The following is a 23,577-nucleotide window of genomic DNA, read 5'->3' on the forward strand; positions in this document are numbered from 1 at the left end:
TTAGGTAGGAAAGCAATATGGCGCGTGTAAGCTAGATGGTGGAGGGAGGGATCAGGGACTGCTTGAGGAAGTGGCATTTCAACTACCATCTGAAGGATGAAGTTCACTGAGAGAGGTGTGGGACAAGAGCGTTTCAGGCAGAGAGAATAGTATGTGGAATGACCCAGAGGCAGGGAAGAACTTGACCTTTTATAGGAACTGAAAGGAAGCCAGTGTGGCAAGAGCCTGGGAGTGGAGGGCAGGGACTCTTGGTGGCTTTGTGCTGGCCTCTGGACAGTGTCATCTCTGTAATGTGCCTTCAAGACCTTGCAGCATCTGGCTCTGCTGACCTCCCTGACCCTATTTCAAAATAGTTTCTTCTGCAAAGATAAAGCTAACATGCTAGTTCGGAAAGAAGTCTGTTCGTATCCCCCCTGCCGGGTATGAGGATGTCATGGGTTGTCTCTGTGGTTGAATCAATCAGAGGGTGCCTCAATTTTTTCCTCCTCCCTGGACCCAGTCACCTAGAAGGCAGCGGACATGCTGGGTACACACTGGTCTGAGGGGGGATGAGCTGGCCACTGTGGTGGGGTGTAGGCAGCCGTACCCGGGAGGCCCAGAGAGAGTAGAGGGGCAGCAGGAAGCCAGGACCAAGTCCACTGTGTGGTCTCCACAGTGACAGGCAGCCCTGTGCCTGGACAGCGACAAGCAGCGATGGCTTTGGACGAGCTGGGGCCCCCCTAGTCCTCAGGGTCCCCTCTTTCCCTACCCCCTCCCTGGCTCCCTGGCTAAACAGAGAGTTGGACATGGTTGTGGGCAAACATCTTTATTCTGCCCATGTCCCAAGTTCCCCAGGGCAGGAGAGAGAGGTTGGAGTGGCCAGTGCCACAGGGACTGGAGGGACAGCACGGGGTCGGCTGGGGACAGAGGCACAGGGGCACCTGCCGATGGCTCACCAGAGGGGATCAGTTGGTCTGCACCTCAAAGTCCACTTCGGACTGGACCAGGGAAGGAAGCCGAATTCCAGCGAGGGGGTGGAAGCCCGGCACCCGCTCTTGCTCTTGGATCTGGTCTCTGAGGCGCTGGATTTCTAGGCGTTGCATTTCGATGATTCGCCCGGTTTCTTCTTGCTCATTCAGTCTCATGGTGGGTGCGACGCCAGGCATGTCCTCTCCAGACACTGGAAGGCACAGAGCAGGACTACTGTGGGCCTGTTACTAGACTGCTGCAAAGCTTTCCTGAAACCAGCTTATCCCTCTTCTTCCCTTCTGTCCCCTGATTTATTGAGCACGTCTAAGGGACAGACACTCAATCCCAGATGCTGGGGATAGCACAGGCCCTTTCACCGTCTGGCAGAGACGGAGAAATGAGGAGACCCTCCAGAGTGAGAAAGCCTGTCTCCTGAGCCCCCCAGTCTGCCTGCTCCAGGCCCCTCCAGCGGACTCTGCTTATTCCCCTGCTCCCCACTCCCCAAGCAGGGTGGCACTCTCCTGCTGACCTAGGTTGGCTTCCAGACCCCCCAGTCCTCCTCCTCACGTAAGACCCCTGCTCCAGAAGGCAGACCCCTCTCTACGCCTCCTGGGCTGGCCACTCACTCATGCCCCTTGAGGACTTTCCCCCGACTCTATCCTCCTGCCTCGGGTGCTGCCATCATCCCACACAATGCCGGTGTCCATGAGAGAGGGTCCGTGGCTCATCCCATTCCCTGGCCCCACAGGCTGAACTCTCAGCATTCGCGTCCTTGGCCTCCATGCCACATGGGCACCCGTTCTGTGGCTTCTCTCCCTCCCAGACCGAGGACCCCGCACCTTTAAATCTCTACTGTGTAGCCCACCCTTCCAGTATCACCTCTCTCACTGCCTTCTGCTCAAGATTTCTGCTCTTTGACTGACTGTAGATCTCTTCTTCCTGGACAATTCCATTTTTTACCTACCGAATGGGTTCCTTTTAGATTCACTCCCTTTTCTGTCCAGTTAGACCCAACGTGGGTTTCCTCTGCCATTTTCTTGACAGCATCTTCGATATTCTAGATGCTTTGTCCTCCTGCCCTGTGTGCCCCCACAGCCTGAATCTGAGATTATCCAACCACCCAGTGTCTCCGTTCACACCTGGCCTGTTGTGTGCTGCACATGGGATTCAAATTCTCTGTTTCTAGCCCCAGATGACCTTCCTGCCTGTAGTCAGTGAACTCTCATTCCCCCGCTCCGCTGTGCTTCTGAGCATTGGCCTGTCCTCACCCCAACTCTTTAAAGAAAATTATGGTCAAAAATAACATAAAATTTACCATCTTACCACTTTTCAGTATAGAGTTTAGTAGCATTAAGTGCATCTACATTGTTATGCAATCATTCTCCAGAACTCTTGCAAGAACACTCACGCCTCTACTCGGCTTTCCGTCTCTAAGAACGTGATGCGACAGGAACGTCAGATAAGTACAATTTCACAGTATCTGTCTTTTTGTGCGTCTGGGTTATTTCACTTGGCACGATGTCCTCAGGTTTCATCTGGGTTGCGACACGTGTCAAAATCCTTTCTCTTTAAGGCTGAAGAATATTCGATTGCATGTACATACCGTGTTTTGTTTATTCCTTCATCCAGTGATAGTAGTTGGGTCGCCTCTGCCTTTGGCTACTGTGAATAATGTTGCTATCAACATGGGGGTACAACTATCTCTTTGAGACCCTGCTTCCAGTTCTTTTGGGTATATACCCAGAAGTGGTTTCTGGATCATATGATACCTCTGCTTGCAATGTTTGAGAAACTGCGCTGTCGTGTGGCTGCACTGTTTCACGTGCCCACCACAGCGCGCTAAGGTCCCAAACTCTCCAGATCCCCGCCGGCACTCCTCGGCTGCTTCGTTTTGAGAGCGGCCGACCTCATGCGTGTGAGGCGGTGCCTCACCGTGGCTTTGATTTCATCTCCCTGATGCTGAGTGATGTTGAGTATCTTCTCATGGGCTTGTGGGCCATTTGTGTATCTTCTCTGGAGAAATGTCTGTTCAAGTCCTTCGCGCATGTTTCAGTCTGGTTGTGTTGTTACTGCTGAGCTGCGGGAGCTCGTCCCCTGTTCCGGACGCTGACTCCTTATCATGTGTATGATTCGCAAAGATTTTCTCCCACCCCACAGGCTGCCCTTCTACTCTGTTGATCGCGTCCTTTGATGCACGTGAGTTTTCCATTTTTACGTAGTCTATTTTTTCTTTTGTGGCCTGTGTTTTTGATGTCACATCCAAGAAATTACTGCCAAATCCATCCTCTCCTCCGCTCCTCACAGATGACATCGACACCGACCTCGCTCACAGTCTGGGTCTCCAACTGCCAGTCAGGCTTCTCGCAGCAGAAGCGCGGTCTCTTTCCTACCCACTGCCAACCTCTTCCCTGTACAGCAGAAGTTAACCCTAGAAAAGAACCCGTGTTGGAAGCCAAGGGAGAGAGTCCTGCAAGGAGCAAGTTGTCAGCAACGCGCAGTGGCCAGCCTTGCCTTAGGCTTCTAATTGGTCTGAAGATGGGGCCAGCATTCAGACTGCTTGACTCATCCCACTCTTCCTAAGAGAAGTCTAGACTCTTCTCTTCTTGTCTTTGCTCCTCAACTCTTCTTCTTTTTGGCAATGTCCAGGCTCTTGATCTTTTAGTATTTCTTCTTTTTTGGCTCTTGACACTTCATCCTGCTGCTGCTACTGGTTGCCCCTGATAACCACCTTTTCGGTCAAGCTGTGGCCTGTCCCTGGGGAGAGCAGCACCCTTGGGAAGGTACAGTACACCCAAGCCTACAAGCCCATCCACCTGTGTCACTTGCCTCTGCCTAGTTTCGTTTGCCTCTCCACCTGCTCCCTTAGCTACTTCCTCTTTCCTGGTTACCAGCATGGCCTTTGGACTGAACTTTGTGCCCTCCGCACTGGCCTTTACACTTACTCAATTATTGTCTTGTTGCCCAGAGAGATCCAACCTGTGTTTGTGAGGCCACAGTCCTGGAGGATGTACTAGACTGAGCCTGGAAATATTCCAGCACGTGGAACTTTCCTTATTCTGTCCTGCCACTGACCATACCATCCTCTCTTTGTCCCAGTGCTTCACCAGGTGCTGGAAGGATCTTGATGCAGATCGTAGCTTTAAGGTCCTCTAGGCTCTGCAATCACTGGGTGAGGTCAATGGACCTCAGAGGTTGGGCACTGGGATGTACTGGATGAGGGGTACCCTAACAGGCAAGGGATGGGGAATCGGACACTCCAGATCCGTCAGTCAGCTCAGGGTTGACACAGCTGCTGGCTGCTGGCTGGCCTCCAGAAGCAGTTGTCTCCTGAAACATCCCTGGCCTGGGTGACACTGTCCATGAATGTTCCCAGGGGTGCAGCTCTCCCTCCCGAGACCCGTTCACACGGAAGATGGTCTGGTGCGCCCAATGTGGGGCTTTGGCCCTTGTTTCCCCCTCTGTCTCCTTCCTTGGTCTGTGAACATCTTGGGGCATGGGCTGGGCTTTTCTTCTTTCTTCTCTTCACTGCCCCAGTTCTCTCTCATCCCTTTGATAACGACCTGTCTGCTCCTCAGGGTTTGGTTCAGTCTTACAGAGCCCCCATTTGATGGACCTTCTTCCATGTGCTGTGGTGTGTAAACCCTCCTGTCCTTTGCCTCCACGGCTGGGCCACGTCAGGGCTCTCCTCACGGCCCCTGTCCCCACCTCGTTCCTCATATCCCCGTGCCCTCTTGGTTCGTGCACTGCTCTGACCTTGCCGTCTACCGGGGCTAGGCAGTCTCCTCTCTGCATCCTGCCCGCAAGCTTCCTTTGGGAGATAGAGTTCTGATTTTAAACGATGGGAAATAAGAATGTGACTACTAATACATTTGCATTTATTTCTACTGTTTTATTTGCATTTTATGTTGATGTCACTTTTTCCTTTTCTTTTTGGCCTTTTCAAAATTTAGGGGGTTTTCCCCTTTACTGGTTTGGGAGGTATATACACTCTTTTCTTTTTTAATAGTTATCCTAAAAAGTTTAACGAGCATATTTAACTTAGAGTCCAAAGTAAATCAGTATATTTACCTTCTTGCAAAACAATACAAGACTTAGAATGCTTTAGCTTTGATCCCCCTGGTTAAATGCTCAGTGTTTTAGTTCTGTCTTGGTATTTTAATCCACGATTTAGACATTGTTAGTGTTGTTTTATACAGTTGTCAGACTTCCCTCTGGAGTAATTTTTCTTCCTGACATATATTCTTTAAAAGTTCCTTTAATTAGGTTTTGTTGGTGACAAATTCTCTCAGTTTTTGTTTGTAAAAAAAATTTTTTTTCTTGTGTTTCACCAGTTACGTAACTCCAGGGGACGGTTATTACCTCCTAGCACTTTGAAGACACTATTTTGCAATTTCTATGTGGTTTATACAGTTGCTCTCGGAAAATCAGGTATCCGTTGAATTGTTATTCCTTTTTATGCAATCTATTTGTTCTCTGGCTGCTCTTAACATCTCTGTCTTTGGTTTTCTGCAGTTTAGATACAGATTTCTTTTTATTTGTCCAGCTTGAGATCTGTTGGCCTTCCTGGACCTGACGATCGTCATCTTTCATCAATTCTGAAACACTTTCAACTATTCTTTATCATAATGTCTCCTCTCCTCATTCTCTCTTTCTCAGACTTCAGTTAGACAAGATTAGGTTATCCCATCCCATCTTCTTTGTCTTTTATTACAACTTTGTGCCTCTGGGCTACAACCTGGGTAGTTTCTTCATTTCTTAGTTCACGAAGTCTCCTCTCAGATACCTCTAACCCATTTTCAGCCTGTCCATTGAGGCTAATTGCAACCTATAGTTCTCATTTCTAGGAGTATTTTTGGTTCTTTTTTCAAATCTACCTAGTCAATTTTGGGAAACTCTTATTTTTGTCTTATTTTCAAATTTCTCTTTTATTTCTTTAAACATATTAAATATTCTTATTTTAATAATTCCATCTATGGTCTTTGTTGATTTTATTCTGTAGTTTGATACTTTTGTTGTTTTTCACTCATGGTGATTTATTTCCTCCTGTATTTAGTGATTTTCGATTGTGAGTTCATGTTCCTTAGAACATTATCTATAGAAATTCTCTGACAATTGGGTTCAAAATGTAGTCTTCCATAGAAAATTTGCATTTGCTTCTGCTTGGAACCTGGGGACACTACCAGTTAAACTAAATCCTCAGCCAAGGTTGTGTTGAGCCACAAATTAAGTGTAAATTCTGGACTTAAACCTGCCTGAGTGTGGACTTTTGGTTAGGAGTTCTCAGGGAGAGATCTTTTCTCGTGTTTTTTCTTTCCTTCATCCAGAGCCAAGACTGACAGATACTCATCTCACCTCTCTCTCTGTAAGGTAGGTTTCCCCCACTAGGTAGCTTATAGCAACCCAGTTCATTCTATATTGATCTGACTCCATTCCTTCCTTGTTCCTTCCTTCCCTCTCTTCCTTCTCCTGTCTGTATCCTCACCAACCGTTGCAAGTGTTTTGATTTTGTGTGTGTGTTTTTTTGTTTTTTGAGAACAGTGGTCATCATGGGCATGAAGTAGTATCTCACTGTGGTTTCAATTTGCACATTCCTGTGGTGCCTGGGTGGCTCAGTCAGTTAAGCATCTGACTTGATTTTAGCTCCAGGTCATAATCTCAGGGTCATGAGATCAAAGACCTGTGTTGGACTCCATGCTGAGCATGGAACCCGCTTAAGATTCTCTCTGTCCCTCTGCTCCTCCCCCTCCACGTGTGCACACACGCGTGCACATTTTATCTCTTTCCAAAACAAAAACTGCATATTTCTGATGATTTCTACTGAGCATCTTTTCATGTGCTTATTAGACATTTGCATGTTTTCCTTGCATATTTGTCTATGCAAGTCTTTTGCTCACCAAAAAAAATTTTTTTTTGGTTGTTGTTGAGTTGTAGGAGTTTTTAAATTTATTCTGGATCTCAGTTGTTTATCAGATATACGACTTGCAAATATTTTTCTCCCATTGTACGGATTGTTTTTTCACTCTTGCTGAAAGTGTTCTTTGATACATGAAATCTTAAATTTTGATGTAGTCCAGTTTATTTTTTTTCCTTTTGTTGCCTGCGCTTTTGATGTTATATCTAAGAAATCATTGCCATATCCCAATGTCATAAAGATTTTCTCCTGTATTTCTTCTATGAGTTTTATAGTTTTAGCTCTGAGATTTAGGTCCTTGGTCTATTTTGAGTTAATTTTTGTATATGATGTAAGGTAAGGGTCCAACTTCATTCTTTTGCATGTGGGTATCCTGTTTTCCCAGCACCATCTGCTGAAAATATTGTCCTTTCCCCCATTGAGTGGTCTTGGCACCTGTGTTGCAAATCATTTGACCATGTATGTGAAGGCTTATTTCTGGGCTCTCTACTCTATCCCGCTGGTCTGTACGTCTGTCTTTAGGCCAACACCACACTGTTTTGATTACTGTAGCTTTGCAGTAAGTTTCGAAATCAGGAAGTGTGAGACCTCCAATTTTGTTCTTTTCCAACATTGTTTTGGCTGTTTGGGATACCTTGAGATTCCATACGAATTTTGGAATGGATTTTCTATTTCTGCAAAAAAAATAATGGAGATTCCAACAGGGATTGTACTATTAGTAGATTGCTTTGGGTAGTATTGACATCTTAACAATATTAAGTCTTCCAAACAGAAGATGTTTTTCCATTTATTGGTGCCTTAATTTTTTTCAGCAATGTTTGGTAGTTTTCAATGTGCAACTCTTCTGCCAGCTTGGTTAAGTTTATTCCTGAGTATTTGTCCTTTTTGATGTTATTAGAAATGCAATTGTTTTCTTAATTTCATTTTTGGATTGTTCATTGTTAGTGTATAAAAATGCAACTGATTTTTGTCTGTTGATTTTGTGTCCTGCAATTGGGATTTTGGGTGTTTTGCATGAAACTTCCCCCTATCCTCTTTAGAAGTTTGAAGAATTTTTCCTTTGTTCTCTGGTTTTGGGGCTTTCATGATGGCGGACCTGATCCATCTATTTTTAGCCATCGTATTGGATACCAGGTAGATCTAACAGCTTCTTAAAGACTTTCCCTCGTGTTTAGCCCCATGTTCACCCCTACTTCCTGAGATATCTGCTTCTGCTAATTCCTGAGCCCTGGGGAGGTTCTGTGCTGTACATTAGGTTTCTTCTAGGTTCCCCACTTTTGGCCTACGAGTCTATGAAGTCAGTTACCACATATCTATCCGTTTTCCACTTTGAAAATTTTGTATCTCTTCCTTTTGTGTTTTCTTTGATCATATGGTTTATTTATGCCATTTTAGTAGGTTTCTAATTAGCCATCTTTATTCAGAAGTTCTAATTATATGGTTTAATAATTGAAAAACATGCAGGTGTGTCTATTAGACCTGTTAGTTAATTGTTCTGTGAATGAAAACTTAATATAAATGCTGCTCAAACGAAAATAGTGGTTTGGGGATGGCAACCTGTCCCGTTCAGATAAAGAACTCTCTTTTTTCAAAATATTTATTTATTTATTTTATGGGGGAGGCATGGCAGAGGGAGAAAATCTCAAGCAGACTCCCTGCTGAGCATGGAGCCCAACACAGGGCTCTATCTCATAACTGTGAGATCATGACCTGAGCTGAAATCAAGAGTCAGACACTTAACTGACTGAGCCATCCAGGCGCCCCCATATAAAGACTTCTTAAAAACCAACTGAACTGGTCAATCTTACACAACTTGAAGAAATACATTTTGAGCTAACTTGTCTTGTATCCTTTTGAACATGAGGCCCCATGTTCAAAATTAGAAGTCAGACTTAGCTTCTTCATGATCAAAGCAGACAGTTGGTAAAACCTGTCTTCAACTGTTACAAATGAAATCTGTATCACACAAATGATCTGATGTTGGGTTTGTTTCAAAATAATCCACGGTGATGGGAGAGGACATAACTAGGGACTGTGGATACCAATGAAGCAAGAGTGATAGGAACTGATACTTGTTGAAGCCGGGGAATGGATTCATGGGAATTCATTAGGCTTTTCTCTCATCTTTTGTATATGTCTGAAAATGTCAACAATAGTAATAAGAAGAACTTGGCTATATCATATAGTATCCTGAGGAGGTCTCAGTTGATTATTTGCTAGGACACTTGGGCATATTTGAAATATTTTCTAAAGAGAGTCTTTGCAGTTGTTCACAGGCATCTACGCTTTCCCTTCATCTCCAAGAAGTTAAGTATCTCAACCTTTGTAACACATACTGTGCTGTGATGTCAATTCTTTAGACCAAATATTGTCACTTCAGGTACTAATCAGAGAGTTTACTCTTGTCTCAACTTCTCGACTCTAACGAAAAGGGTAGATGAGACAACACAATTATATGTATAATTTTGTAATAGTTTAAGAGTCCCAAGAAATTACAAAAATAGTACAGAGAGTTCCTGCGTATACTTCAGTCACCTTCTCCCAGTGATAGCCTCTTACGTGACCGTAGTACATGGGATGACGATACTGGAAGGACTCAGTCCACAGCCATGGCAGGTTTCCATTCGTCAAGGTTTCTAAGCTCTATTCCTGAACATAAACCACTAGAAAACAACATATTCGAACCACATTGACTTAATTTTCCATGGAAATGCCTATACTCTGTCTTTATTGACTGTCCAGATAAGAAATGGATACCTGACGAATGTTTTTTAGTTGTCTGAAGACATACAATTAGACGCTGTCCACTGTGTTATTCAACATCCCTTTCATAAGGATTCATGTGTTAAGTTTCTTACAAAATTTCGTGTGAGGGAAAGGTTTAGTTTCTCCAGGAAAAAACCTCCAAACCTTCCTTTTGCCATAAATGAAGACTATGTAAACTGTCATGTTTCTCTGTTTCTCCTTTTGCCTTGGCTGTCAGAAATTCAGAGCAACGTTAGGTTGTAATTGCAGTAACTAACTCATTTAATATTTCTAATGTCATTCCTTCCCCTTTCCATTTGAGTATTTCTAATCTTTCTTTTTGTTCCTATTTTAATTGCACAGGTCCACAATCCCTTATCCTCAATCCTAAAGTGCCAAAAGCTCTAAAAATGTAAAGCATTTTAAAATTTATGAAGTTCAGCGTGAATATTCATGTTTCACTACAGAAATCCGAATGTGTTTGATTTCAGGGCCCTGCCTCGGACTCCTCTAGGGATGTTATGTAATATGCAGTATATAGCACGCTCTTTCTAAACTCGGAAATTCTGAATTCTACAACTGTAGCTAACCCCTAGGTTTTTGGTCCTGCACCTGTCTGGCTGTGGCAAGTGCCTCACAGGTCCTTTGGATACCGGATGTAAGGCCATGGGGTAGATGTGGTCTGATGCAGAAGGACTCTGGAGAAACGTAGCCTTGGAAGCCAAAGGGAGACCTCCTTGTGGCCACCATTGGTCCCGTGATCCCAATGCTCATCCCCCTTGGCCACTGTGACATTACCTGTCTCTGGAACATCTTGTGGTCGGAATTTCTTGGTCAGTTTCAGAGCTGCTTCAAGGTCATAGACTTGGGAGCGGGTGAACTTCAGCTCCCTGCGGAGCTCATTAATCTCCTTGATCAGGGAGACATTTTCCTGTAGAAAAGAAGGAAGAGAGAGTGAGTATGGGTGGATGAGTGATCAGTGGGCTGAGGGTGTGTGGAACAGACGGGGCTGGGCCTGGACTCAGATTCCTCTACTGGGATACAAGTCCTCATCCTAGCTCACGGATCAACCTCTCAAGGTGGACTCTGGCAACATAAGATACAGACAGAGTGTGCCATTCCCAACCATCCAGACCCTTTCCGGCATCAACAACAATGCTTTTCTAAGCACTTTATATGGGTTGAATGAAGTATCATAATAACCCTAGGAGGAAATTCTATTATAATCACGATTTAATGGAAGAGGAAACTGAGGCATAAGAGAGGTTATGTAACTTGCCCAAATTACATACAAGGCAAGTGGCAGAGTCAGGATTCTGACTCTGACAGTCCGGCTCCAGAGCTCTGAGCTCTTAAGTACTGTGCTATACTTTATTCATTTTTCCCCATTCATTTGTTGGACCTACATTTATATGGTATCTGCTATGGCCCTGGGATACAGACAGAAATAAGAAATGGTTTCTGCCCTCAGCATCATACTGTTTAGTGAGGAGCACACAAAACAAACGAATAATGAACATTTGCTATATCCATTGACAATCCACTTCTCTTGTTTGTGTTTGACAAATATCCATCCATCCATCCATCCATCCATCCATCACCCATCCACCCACCCACCCATCCAATATTTCTTTGAATACTTACTATGGACCAGGCACAGTGCTGATCCTGAGGTATATAGAAAGTAAGATCTGGCCTCTGTTCTTGAAGAGTCTTGGGTTTAGTGGGGGATCTGGGTGTCGCTGAGCATGGTGGCCACCTTGCTGTCATGGAGGGGCGGGGCACAGAGGAAAGGCACTTAACCCTGCCTGAATGACCAGGGTGGATTCCTAGGAACTGATCCCTGGGCTGAGGCTGCATGGAGTTACCAAGGAGAGGGTAAAGGGGGTCACACACAACTGGAACAGCACGGGAAAGACACGGAAACAGGACATGGCTGGTGCGGGGGGACTTATAGCAGTTCTATATCCCCGGACACAAAGTGAGAGGCACATACAGAGGAGCGAGGATGAAGAGCCTGCTGGGGGCCCTGTGGCGGGGGCGCTGCACCTGGAACCAAGCAGTCGCTTCTCTCTACCCTTCCCACACCTCAGCCTGAGGGCACTGAGAGTGGCTCCTTGGAGGTGCACCTGTCACCATGGGTCCAGAGAGGGACTGGCTACTTTGCTCTTAGCATATTCTGTGCTTGGCTTGTCCACGGCACTGCTTCTCGTGGGACAGTGCAAAGGAATCACCTTCAGATCCTGTTAACTGTGGCTTCTGACTCAGTTGGCTGGGGCTGGTCCTAAGAGTCTACATTTTGAACCAGCTCCTAAGAGATGCCGCCGCCAGCCTGAGGGCCAGACCATCTGTGGGCAGCAAAGCCCTTGAGGGTCAGAGTACCAAAAAAAGCAAATGCAGGCCAAATCTACATGAAACAGACCTGTGCCAGGGACCACCGCCACTTGGGACACTCTCCATAGTGGGAAGCATGGAGTCAGCCCAGAGAACAGGGTGATTCCAAGCACTATTGTCCATGAGCCATGACAACCACTTCTCTGTTAGGGGGATATGCCTGCAGAGCCCAAGTGGGAGCAGTGCCTGAACTGGAGACATCCTAACATATTCTTTCCCTCCGGAGCCTCTTTATCTGAGCATATCAGATATACTTTCAGATTTTCAGTATATGACTTAATTTTAGTATTCCTCATTTAAAAAAAATTCTCTCGGATAAAATGCTCAATTATTGCTGATCCCTTGTTTTCAGGCTGGGCTTTGTCCTTTTTTTTCTATAAAGTCAGCAGATTTCTCCATCTGATCTTTTACTCTTTTAAGCAACCCAGGCCTTCGTGATGAAACTCCCACATTTCCTTTCCAGATGCTCTCCAGCAAAACTTGCTGCCAGTCCCCCCCCCCCCCCCCCCGCTGACTCTTCTATCATACGTGCTTGATTAAATACGGATGTATTTGGTTCTAAGACCTTGGACTCTGCCTTGCATGTAAGAAGCGCTCAATAAATATTTGTGGGATGGGGAGCAAATGAATAACTAACGCAGCAGATATGAAGCTAAAGAAGATGAGATTCTTACTAACAAGGAAATTACAAACCAGGGGGTAAAGGTCGGGCGGGGGAGACCAGACAGAAAGGCGACTCAGCAGGGCGGCAGGAACAGGGGCTCTCTCCACTCCCCCTCTTCATGGGTGTCACTTAGCTTCGCTTTGCTTGCCTCATCCAATAAAGGATAATAATCAGAATGAAGAGTAGAGACCGTTGAAGGTGCCCTTTGGCCAGTCCTCTCCGGCTCCAGCTTGAGTTCTTCTTGGTCATCTCCATCCGTTCTGTCACTAAGTCCTACCAATTTTGTGTCTGCACTGGGTCTCATGTTCACCCTTCCTGCTGTGATTTGTAACCAGCTCTCAGCATCTCTCCCCTCTGCTACCGTAAGGGCTCCAGGTGGAGCCCTTGCCCTATTGTCTCCCCACCCCTCCACCCTCGACAGCCCTGCTACCATGATGGGGGCTTCAGGGTCCTGGTACTTTTCGGTGTGAATGCCTGTTTCTAACCCCACTGCCTGCTTTGGACACCTCCATGATGCCTGCCATCTAAATGGGCCTCCAGGATGTGACCCAGTCCCTGTTAGAGTGTGATTGAGACCCATGACTTAATGTGGGCCGGTTCCTGGTTCTGTTCATTCATTTGTTCATTCATTCATTCACTCGCTCATGCATAAAAATCACCTAAGAACCAGTTCCTGAAAGCCTACTGTGCACTGGTCATTGTGGCGGACACGGGAGGTCCAGCTTGGATCCAGTGCTAGAGACGCCATGAGAGTCTGAAGAGGGGTGCTCGCCCAGTGTGAGAGAGGCTCCCTAGGGAGGTGGGGGACAGGAAAGGGAGCAAGCAGGATTTGAGGCACTGAGTGCTTGATGATGATGACGACGACGACAAGAGTAATCATAAGTCCAAGTGTTGATTGGGCCCCTGCACCACATCAAACATTTTGCATACGATAACTCGTTTAAGCCCCATGAAACCTTATGACGTAAGAGGGTATTATTAGACTCATTTCCATATGAGCAAACTGAGGCCAAGGCAGCTCCTAGCGGTACAGCTGGGATTTGAATCTGGTTGTGTCTACGTCTAGGATGGGTGCCTCCCAGACTCCACTTTCCACCTCTCTTTGACATCACCCCATTCCAACACGCCATGGAAGTCCCCCAAAAGTACAAGTTTGGCTCCTTACGGAGTGCTTTCTGGCGTGGTCTGTGTTCGGAGGAGTCCAGAGGTCACACTGAGGTCGACCATATATGCTTTGGGCAGCTGTGTGAGCTTCAAATGTGGACGCAACAGGTTTGCTGAGTCTTCTGTTCCGGTCCCTCCTCAGTCAGCACCACCTACAAAAGCCCCTCTAATCCTCCAGCCTCCCCCGCCAGCTCCTCTGCTGCAGGAAAAATGTGACCTGGGGTCCATCAAGTGTCAGGTCTTGGGGTATGTATGACCGGCTGGGGGAATGCTAATGTCCATTTCTATAGAAAACCTTCTAAACAAAAGGGCCACACTGAGCTGTCCAGGACTGCCTTCGGTGGAGGGGCGGGAACTGACCTTGACAGAGCCTTCCGCCCAGAAGGGAGAAGGAAGGGAATGCCTATAGCACCCCCTACTGGCCTTCCCTATGATGACACCTTTAAGAATATGGCCGTGCCTGGCAGCGCGGAAAATGCAGACGGCGTGTTTATTCCATGACCTTGGAAGCCCTGCATCAGGGGCGTCTTTCTGGAACCCACCGTTGGTGGGATCGCCATCTGCCTAACTGCACAAATGAGGCATCTCTCTGCTCCTTTCAACCTTCCCCTCACATCCGACCTGACGTTTCATCATTTCTACTCTGAATTGTCTTCTAATGTCACAACTTAGCCCCTTCCAAGGCCTTCTCGTCTCCCCTTAATGGGCAGCCATCTTCTCAAGGGGTTTCCGGCCTTTCCCCACCAGCCTCTCCACCTGCCAACCGAGGTGATTGTTTCAAAACCGCTAACACCTGCTTCAACCTTGGGTGGCACCTGCGTCTGAGAGAAACGTTGTGCTTCTTGGTGTGGCCGGGAAAGCTCTCGCAAGTGGCCCTAAGCTACTTACTTTCCAGTGGGCTTTTTTCTCCTTGCCCCCGAGTTCTGTGATAAAGGAAGTTCTGTGGACTCCTGGGTCTCCAAACACCCCAGACGCCTCACTCTTCCCTTCTCGGGGGTTCTCTCTCTCTCTGTCTGGATGGCTCTTCCCCCACTTGCTCCCTGACCACCTCTATTCCCCTTTAAGGCCCAGCTTGAGTGTCTCTTGCCTGCGTGGAAGCCTGCTTCTCTGACAGGCCCAGGGCACTGCTTAGACTGTACTGAGCAGGGACTGTCTGTATCTGGTTTCCTAGCAGAAGCTGTGGAGGGCAGGCATATTATCACATTCATCTTGGAATCTTCCGTGGCCCAGCATGGAGCCTGGCTGGTAAGCAGCCCTCAAAACTGTGTCCTGAATGAATAAAACGTGTGTGCTAGTTGTTCGTATTCAAAGCGACTCTTACCTTCCTACCTGCAAGCATGCTGGAGAGCGAGCGCGGAGGCCCTGCGCTCCTGTCTGAACATATAAATGAGACAGTGACCTCCTTTTCTGGGGTTCTGCCCTGGCCTCCCTTGCCTTTCTGGACGGAAGTGCCAGGGTGTTGGCGCCGGCAGAGGCAGGTTCTTACCCACACAACAAGGCACGGGGGCAAGGCACGGGGGCAAGGCATGTCCCCAGTCTCCAGGCAGCCCTGGTCCTTGCTGGGATGCCTTCCAGGCTGTCCCACTGACTCCTGCCTTGGTTCTCCAGTAGGTCTTTAGGTGGGAGGACCGGAAGGGAGAGGGCATTTGGGAGCACCTGCTCCCTACCAGCCAGGGCCTCGTGCTTGGTTAGTCATCGCACTCCATCCCCGCCTAACTTGCTGAGGTGGGTACTTCCCCCCGTCTTACGGAGAGGGAAGGAGGCCCCTGGAGAAGCTAAGGGATTTCCCCCAGGTCTCCCGGTAAGAGTGGCTGGGGCAGGATAACCCAGGTCTAGACCGACGGTGCGCACTCTCGTTTCTGCTGCCCTGACACCTTGCCTGGTCCTGGCCTGGCCCCTCTCCTTCAGCTGAAGATCAAAGAAGGAAACCATTTTTCCGAATGAAAACAGTGGCTTTGACAACGTTTCTTCCTCTTCCTCTTGCTCCCTTTCTTTTGTCCTTTTCTTTCCCTCTCCCTCCCTCCTCCTTTCCTTTCTTCCAAACAAAATCTGACACCGAGCCTAGAGCCTACTGTAAGCAAGGAGTCTCCCTGGTTAAGGGGTGGGGCCCCAGAACCCTGCCTCCTGGCCCCCTCTGGCCCCCTGCAGTTGTCTGGGGGAACCGTCTACAGATCCACAGGGTTCCACAGCACACAGGGTTACAAAGCTGCTGGAGAAAGCTCTGTGCCAGGGAATTCCCCTGGCTGACAGCTCCCTCTGCCAGCCATCAGGGAGGGGCAGGGCTGGGCAGGAGCCCTGCTTGTGTCTCCTTGCTCCCTCCACCCTCTCACCCTGCCCAGCAGAAGTGGGCACGTGCCCTTTGGGGTCCCCGGGAGCAAAAGAAGACCTATGCCTGTCCTGAGTGGCTTCCTGCCACCGGGCTAGCCTGTGGTCTTTCCTTTTCCTTCTTCTTCCAGGACTGACGTTTGCTTTACTCTAATCTGCTTGGTGTGGAGAGAGGGACCCCACCCCCAGAGGACCCTTTAGGCCTGTGCTCTGGTGGCAGGGTGCAGACGAAAGCTCAGCAATGTCACCAGCTGCCAACTGCTTCCGAAGTCGCCCCGGTCCCACTGCCCAGCACACTGCATTCCAGAATGCTGGCGGGCTCTCCATGCCTGGGGTCCTTGAGACCCTTAGCCGTGGCTATGTGTCTCAGCTGCTGGTGCCTAAAGGGTCCCACCAGTGGAATGCACTCCTCCCTCTGGGCTTCTGACTGCTTTCGTGGCCCAGGAGAAGGGCAGTGGTTTGACAGGGTGGGCGGCTTTGAGGCAGGGGCTGGCTGTAGGATCGCCCGAGCCCCGCCACGCCTGGGTCTGGCCTGAATCGCCCTGTGCTCTGCTCACCAAGGTAGGGACTGGCTGAGTTGGGAACAGGTTTGTTTCAATCCAACTGCAGCCCATCCCCATTCCCGTATTATAATTATAGCATTAAAGAAATAGAAACATAAAAAGGTATGTGCCTTATAAATGTGATTCTGCTGTTCTCTTTTGATATTAAATCGCATTAATTGCCTCAGACGATACTGATACTCAAACAGAAATCTGGCAGCAGAGTCCTGACTGGCAGTGCTGATAACGTGTGCGAGTGGAGGCGGCAGTAATGGGGTCAGCGCTTTCTGCACAGGCCTCTGAGGGATCCTGGGAGGTGGGCGTGGGCAGCTCCGTAAATCAGAGTAGGGCCAACACGGTTGTGGGTGGGGTTGGCTCTGGACCTGAGAGATAAGGGAAGGGACCTGAGGCACCAGAAAAGGCAGATGAGGCAGGTGGAGACGGGTGTGTTCAGAGGGAGCTGGCCACGGCGGGATCATGTGATTCGAGTGGCAGCATGAAAAGCAGCAAAACAAAGTAAAGTGGAGCGAGAGTGGGAAACCACAGAAGAGAGGAGAGAGTGACTCGGGAGTACTAACCAAAATCATGTGGATGGAGGGTCAGAGGGGGCGAGGAGACGGGAGGCCGGACACAGGACCGCCTTGGATAAAGCAAGGGTGCCTGTGGAGTAGGAATGGGGGTAGAAACGAACGGGCACTGGCGGGGCAGGGGTGAGCAAGGGAGCGCCTAGAAGAGCTTGGAGGGGCCCCAGGCCATGGCCTCAGCCAGGTCAAGCTCGGGGAAGGCAGAGGAGAGGAGTGAAAGAGAAGGCTGTAGAGAAAGCTGTGGTCCCCTGGACGGTTGAGGAGCCAGCCGTACCTGCATGATGCGGACGTAGTCAGTGCGGTGCAGCTCCCTCTCCTTGACCACCTTCTTCTTGAGAGTGGCCAGGTTTCTCTCCAGGTGCTCCCGCTGCCGGGCATACTCCTGCTGCAGGTCCGAGTTCAGCCCCGCGATCTCTACCTGATGGGGCAGAAGGGCTTCTCAGGGAGGGAGGGGGGGACCCGGGAGAGCAGGTGAGTGCGGGGGGGGGAAAAGGGGCGCGGGGCTCACCATGTCTGCCCGCTGCACGTACTTCTCAAAGAGAGCTCGGACCTTCTCCTTCAGGAGCTGGGGTTCCTGGATATACGCCACGCAGTTGTGAAGGTCGGTCTTAAACCGTTTGACCAACGCCTCCAAGTTCCGGTCCTGCAACCATAGGCACGTACTTCTGGCACCCCAGGGGCTCTCCAGGGGGAAGGCAGATGGCAGCAGGAGGATGAGAGACACCTCCTCTGGGGCTCATGGTTGGCTGCCGGGGCCCACGGTGGACACAGAGACCTAGCTGGGCACACAGCCAACAGGCAGAGAGGGGGACTAACACCCGTGTGCCCTGCCCAAATATCTTCATCTTTAAAAGGCCACCTAGAAGATTCCTTCATTGGCTCTAGATTCCTTTCAGGACCACAGGCCTTAAAAGATGAAAGGAAGTGTGAGTGGTCCCCCCATTCCTTTCTGAGCCAAGATGGATACTGTTGCTTCTCTCTTGCAGGTCCCAGGGCCAGCACTTCCCTGTCCCCCTTCTGAGCTCACCCAGGGTGTCTTTCCTGACAGGCAGGATGGCTGCTGTGAGTGGGTAGCAAAAACTTGGCCAAATCGGGCAGAACGGTATCATCTGCATACTTGGGCCCGAGGCTGCTTTCTCTGATACCCAACCTCCCATACCCCCCACCTGGAGGGTCTCTCCTTTCTCTTTGCTGCCATAGCCCTTTGTTCACATATCATAACCTCTCATCTTGCCCACGATTGCTATGCATACACCACGGATCACCTAGCCACCTGTTCCGGGCAGGGTCTGCGTCGTTCACACTGGTGGCTCTGCGCGCTCTAGTCTGACCTAGTACAGAGTCAATGCTTAATGTGGAGGATGGAAAAATCAATCCGATTCAACAAACATGGGGGGCCCTGTGCTGGGGGGGGTGCAGCCAAGTCCTGGCCCAGGACCAGAAGTCCTAGTTCCCAGTGCTGGCTCTGAGCGTACTACTTGGCTATGGGAGCTGGGCGACGTTTCTTACCCTACTAATTTCTCTGGCCTTACTTACATTTCTGAGGCTTTCTTAGCTTCAGCATGTTTTTGTTTTGGTTTGGTTTTGAGAGTCAAAACCTTTTGCCGCTGCCTACAAATGGCCTGAGCATATTCCTTCCCAGGCCAAACAAGCCCATGCCGTGAGCATCCTTAGGAAACTGGCTTCCCATCCCCTTGAGCTCTTTACCCAACGTCCTCACAGCCTCGGATGGATGCGGTCACGTACATTTGCATGGGCATGAAACCAGGCAGGGCTGTGAGCAAGTGGAGAGCAAGTTAAAATGGGAACGTATCTTAGCAATGGGCTGGCACTTTCTCTTGGAAGCCAGCTGCCCGCTGCAGACAGGTGCCAGATCCTGAAGCCAAGATCTGCCAGACTTCGAAATCCTCACACCTTCTGTCTCTCTCTGTGCATCTCCTGATTGGTGGCTCTTAGTTTCTGCCACAATTCCGTGACGTTCAGCTCCAGCTGCACATTCTGCTTATGGAAACGCTCCAGTTCTGCCTCCATCTACAGAGAACAGGGGGGGAAAGTCAAGAATAGGAAAAGAAGGGAATACAAATTATATTTGAGAACTGAAGCCTTTCAGTGGGAATGTTTCCCCAGCTACCAGGGCGTTTCTTTTCTAGCTCCCACCTATGTCCTCTGCAATGAAATCCTTCTTCTTCCTTTTTTTTTTTTTTTTTTTTTTTTTGGAGATTGAGAGAGAGAGAGAGAGTGGGCACACAGGAGAGTGGGGCAGGGAGGGGCAGAGGGAGAGACAGAGAGAGAATCTCAAGCAGGCTCAACGCCAGTGCAGAGCCTGACACGGGGCTGGATCTCGAGACCCTGAGATCAAGACCTGAGTTGAAATCAAGAGTCGGACACCCTGAAACCTTTCTTCTTCACTCTTTGCCATCCCCAAAGCCCCGACTCCTTGGTGGATGTATTAAGCCAGACCATGTGTTTCTATAACCAGGCTCTGAATTGTTCTTAGTATCCCTGTTCCTTCAGCCATGCTGATTTCCTTGTTTTCTTGAATTCTTTATTACTGGGGAACTCTCAAGGCCTGGAACCTAGAACCTGAGGCAGGGCTCTGCAGAGAAGCACCTTCCTTGCCTACCTTGTGAAATCGTGTGAGTGGATCTTGACCTTTGGGGCCAAAAGCCATCAGAGTCGATCCCAAAGCAGAACGTCGTAAGGGACCAGCAGCTAGGCATCCCCCGTCTAAGGAATCCCCACCTCAGTCATTCTGTTGAAAAGGTCTTAAAAGTACAACTGAGGAGAATATCTTGTCTCCAAAAGAAAAGGAAGAAACCACCAATGAGCTTCTGAAAGATTTGTTTTTAATTCACTATTGCGTTGTATTAGCCAGAGACATGTGAATGACAATTGGAGCTTCTGACTAGGATGAGACCGGGTGTAAGTGAGCTCTCCGTTGATCTAATTTCTGCCAAAAGCAAAGGGGTGATGTTGGATTGATGCAGCTAGTCTGGTGGACACGAGTATTCCTGTTAATGGAGAGGTTCGCTATTTTGGGGAGACAGGCTAGTTCACTGGGTTTTCCACGGCCGGATGGAGTAGACCCTCTGGTCTATCCCAGGCCCTCTGGTCAGATTCCGAAGCTCCTGACCATCTTCTGAGGTTTCAGGAAGCCCGAGCGGCCACATGCATGTTCTGGACACGAAGGGGCAGCTTGTAGAACATTACCATCGCTGCTGGAAGCGCTCTGCATAGACAGAAGAGCCCTTTGACCCAGTGCCTGGCGGGAAGGCCCGCTCAGTAGATACTTGTCTGAATGAGTGAGTGCACGGCAAATGTGAAGGCAAAGGGGAGCCACCGTGAGGGAGGACAGGGGTGCTTGAAGCAACCTGCCTTCTGGAAGAGGAGGGAAAAGATAAATGTGCTGTGCTGGCGGAGGACACGGCAGTTGTAGGGAAGTGCGCAGCTCAAGAAAGAACGTGTCCGCTGGAGAGTGCTGGCCAGCCATCCCAGGCCGGGGAGACGGAACTGATGAAGAAGCTTCTGTCTTCGAGAGGCTGCAGGTGTAGAGGGCCAGGAGGGAAGGTCCAGGTAGAAAGTGCCCTTTGCACGCACGGAGGAAGCGAGAGGGTGGCACCCAGAAAAGGGAGGCTCAGTCAGGTTTTGTGAGACAAACAGGTATGGGAGGTCAGAGTGGAGAAGGAGAACTCCAGGCAGAGAGAGAGGACCAGAGGCGTGGGCTGCCTGGTGTATCTCTGCAGGCTGCAGGTGTCGGGAGGGGGTGAGGGGGCTGCAGGACGGGTGCAGGTGAGGAAGGAGGATGGGGCCCAGAGAGGTCGGCTGAGCTGGGTCACACGGCCTGATGCAGAGGTCCTACTGAAGAAAGCAAGATGAGAGCCAGGCAGACCGGTCAGGAGGCGACACAAGGGTGCCCAGACCAAGGGAACGGTGGCTGGAAGAGACAGAGGGGCCTCTCCAGGGTCATGTCTCAGGGCCTACAGCTGGCTCTGCCTCTTCCTCTGCGGTCCTGAAGCCAGTGACGACAGATTAGGTTAGAAAGGAAGTAATACAGGCAAAGCATCAAAACATGCTGAGAACAAGAATAACCCATTTCATAGAAAAATTGTGAAAGACACTGAATTTGAACAGCTGGCTGGACAGTGAGGATACAAGCCAGCGTGTGGAACAAGCATACTTTGGCTGGGGAGGAAATCCTATCTACTTTTCTGTGTGTGACTCCTAACATTCAGTGACTCTCAGTGGGGGGAAGGGCAGGAAAGAGGCATTTTACCCCCTAGGGGACATCTGGCAACATGTGGAGACATTTTTGGTTGTCACATTGGGGGGAAGGGGAGGGCGGCCACTGGCATCTAGCGGGTCGACACCAGGGACGTCGCTGACTACGCTACAACGCGTGGGGCAGCTCCCGTAACAAAGGGTTATCTACCCTCAAACGTAAAGATGCCGAGGTTCAGGAGTAAACGAGCGTGTGAAGTGGAACCACAAGGGTCTGGACACTCCCCCTAGGAAGGAGTCCTGCCTCGTCAAAGAGAAGCTGGAAAATGTGCGGGGAGGTACCTGAGTCAAGGAAGTATTAGATTTTCATTCACAGACGCTTCTCAGCTCCACAAACAAGCCAGAGCTGCTCACAGCTTCCTTCTTGTAGGAAAAGGAACTTCACTGGAGACCCGCAGTGGGTGGGCCGAATGGGTCTCTGACCCTGAGAGGGAAGCCCCAGAGTCAGAGGCCCCTGGGGAAGGAATGGGGCCCAGACATCAGCCCTGGCGGCCACTGGCACGGGGCTGGGGCAGGAGGGGCCTTGCAGGATCATGCCCCCTGCTGAGAATCCACGCCGTGGGTGGCCCAGTTGCTGACTGGAAAGTGAGTCATCCTTCAGGTGTGCTGGGGTGGAAAGTAACTGACCCAGCTGCAAATCTCCCGGACAAATGAGGAGGGCAAACGGGATGGTGATTTCCCGGGGCTGCCGCACATTCACTTTCCAGGCAAGTGGGGCCTCTGCTCGTTTTTTGGACGGCCATTTTTGGACCCTGAAGTCACTCAAGAATGGCAGGAGGCCCAGATGACGCAGTTCTGTGGTCAGCTGGGGACATCCTACCTTTTCCCAGAGGCCAGGGAGAAAGCCACTGCCACAAGGACATACCCTCTCTGGACACTCTAGCCCTGGACTGATTCCAGCACCTGACTCCTTTCCTGGGTCTCCTACAGAAAAGGCTTTACTTTTCTCCACCACAGTTCCTGGGTATCCAGTTCTACGGAGGCCATGCGTGTTCTCTGACACGGTTGTATCCTTGCTCAGCACAATCAGCGACAATGGCTGGGGAGCAGAACTGTCAGAGAGCCTCTGGGCTGGCGCTGGGGAAGGAGCCTGGAGACGAGGCTGGAGAGGGGTAGCACCTGGATCATGCGGGGCCCCAGGAAGGAGCGTGGAGTTTATTCTAGGTGGGAGGGGACACCACTACAGGTTTGCTGTGGCCTCTCTGTGACCAGACTGGAGGCTGGAGTCAAGTCCAGCTGAGAGACGACAGAGGCTTGGGCCCAGGGGAGGCAGCAGAGGGGAAGGATGGCTGGGTTGGAGATGTCTCTGGGAAGTCCATCAGTAAGCACTGGCGAGCATTTGGATATAGCAGTTAGGGGAAGGGAAGAATCAAGAAGACTCTGCACTTACACCTTAAGCACCTGGTGGATTGTGGTATCATTTACTGAGAAACAGGAAACAGGAGGAAGGGGAAGTCAGGAATTCAGTGTTTTTTGTTTTTTTTGGTAAGATTTATTTATTTGAGAGAGACGGAGAGAAAGCAGAAAGCAGGGACACGCAAGTGGGGGAGGGGCAGAGGTGGGGGGGGAGGAAGTGGGGTGGGGGGAGGGCAGAGAGAGAGAATCCTCCAGCAGACTCCCTGCTGAGCACAGAGCTTGACCCTAAGATCATGACCTCAGCCCAAATCAGAAACCAAGAGCCCGATGCTTAACTGACTGGGGCACCCAGGCGCCCCAGGAATTCGAGTTTAGATCAGCCTGGACCCGTGTCAGCTGCAATGTGCTTAAGGAGATGCAGCGTGCCTGGGGCAGAGGGGCTGAAAGGGGACCCTTGAACCTCACTGGCCTCTCAGGAGCCCTCATCCTGTGGATCTTGCTTTTAATCTCTCCTCTCTACCTGCATCCTGTCTGCTTCCCAGAACACACACTTAAAGCCGCCGCTCTCCTCTCAAGAGCCTTCCTGACTTCGCATTCCTCCTCAGATGAAGTCCAAACACTGCAGCTTCGCATACGCCCCCCCCCCCCCCCCCCCCCCCCCCCCCC

At 49.7% G+C, this 23,577-nt stretch overlaps 1 protein-coding gene across 1 annotated transcript in view; it reads right to left on the minus strand.

The window, feature by feature from the left end:
• Window positions 1–944: 944 nt before the first annotated feature.
• The window catches only part of CFAP57 (cilia and flagella associated protein 57), a 69,407-nt gene continuing 46,774 nt past the window's right edge, over window positions 945–23,577 (minus strand). The window contains exons 18-22 of the mRNA XM_008699332.2: window positions 19,192–19,308; window positions 17,786–17,920; window positions 17,552–17,695; window positions 10,403–10,535; window positions 945–1,159 (exon numbers count right to left, since the gene is read on the minus strand). Coding sequence (XP_008697554.2) covers window positions 945–1,159; window positions 10,403–10,535; window positions 17,552–17,695; window positions 17,786–17,920; window positions 19,192–19,308 — 744 coding nt within the window. The remainder of the gene's footprint in view (window positions 1,160–10,402; window positions 10,536–17,551; window positions 17,696–17,785; window positions 17,921–19,191; window positions 19,309–23,577) is intronic.

The sequence above is a fragment of the Ursus maritimus genome, unplaced genomic scaffold, assembly GCF_017311325.1.
Source record: "Ursus maritimus isolate PB19 unplaced genomic scaffold, ASM1731132v1 scaffold_12, whole genome shotgun sequence".
Taxonomy (NCBI): domain Eukaryota; kingdom Metazoa; phylum Chordata; class Mammalia; order Carnivora; family Ursidae; genus Ursus; species Ursus maritimus.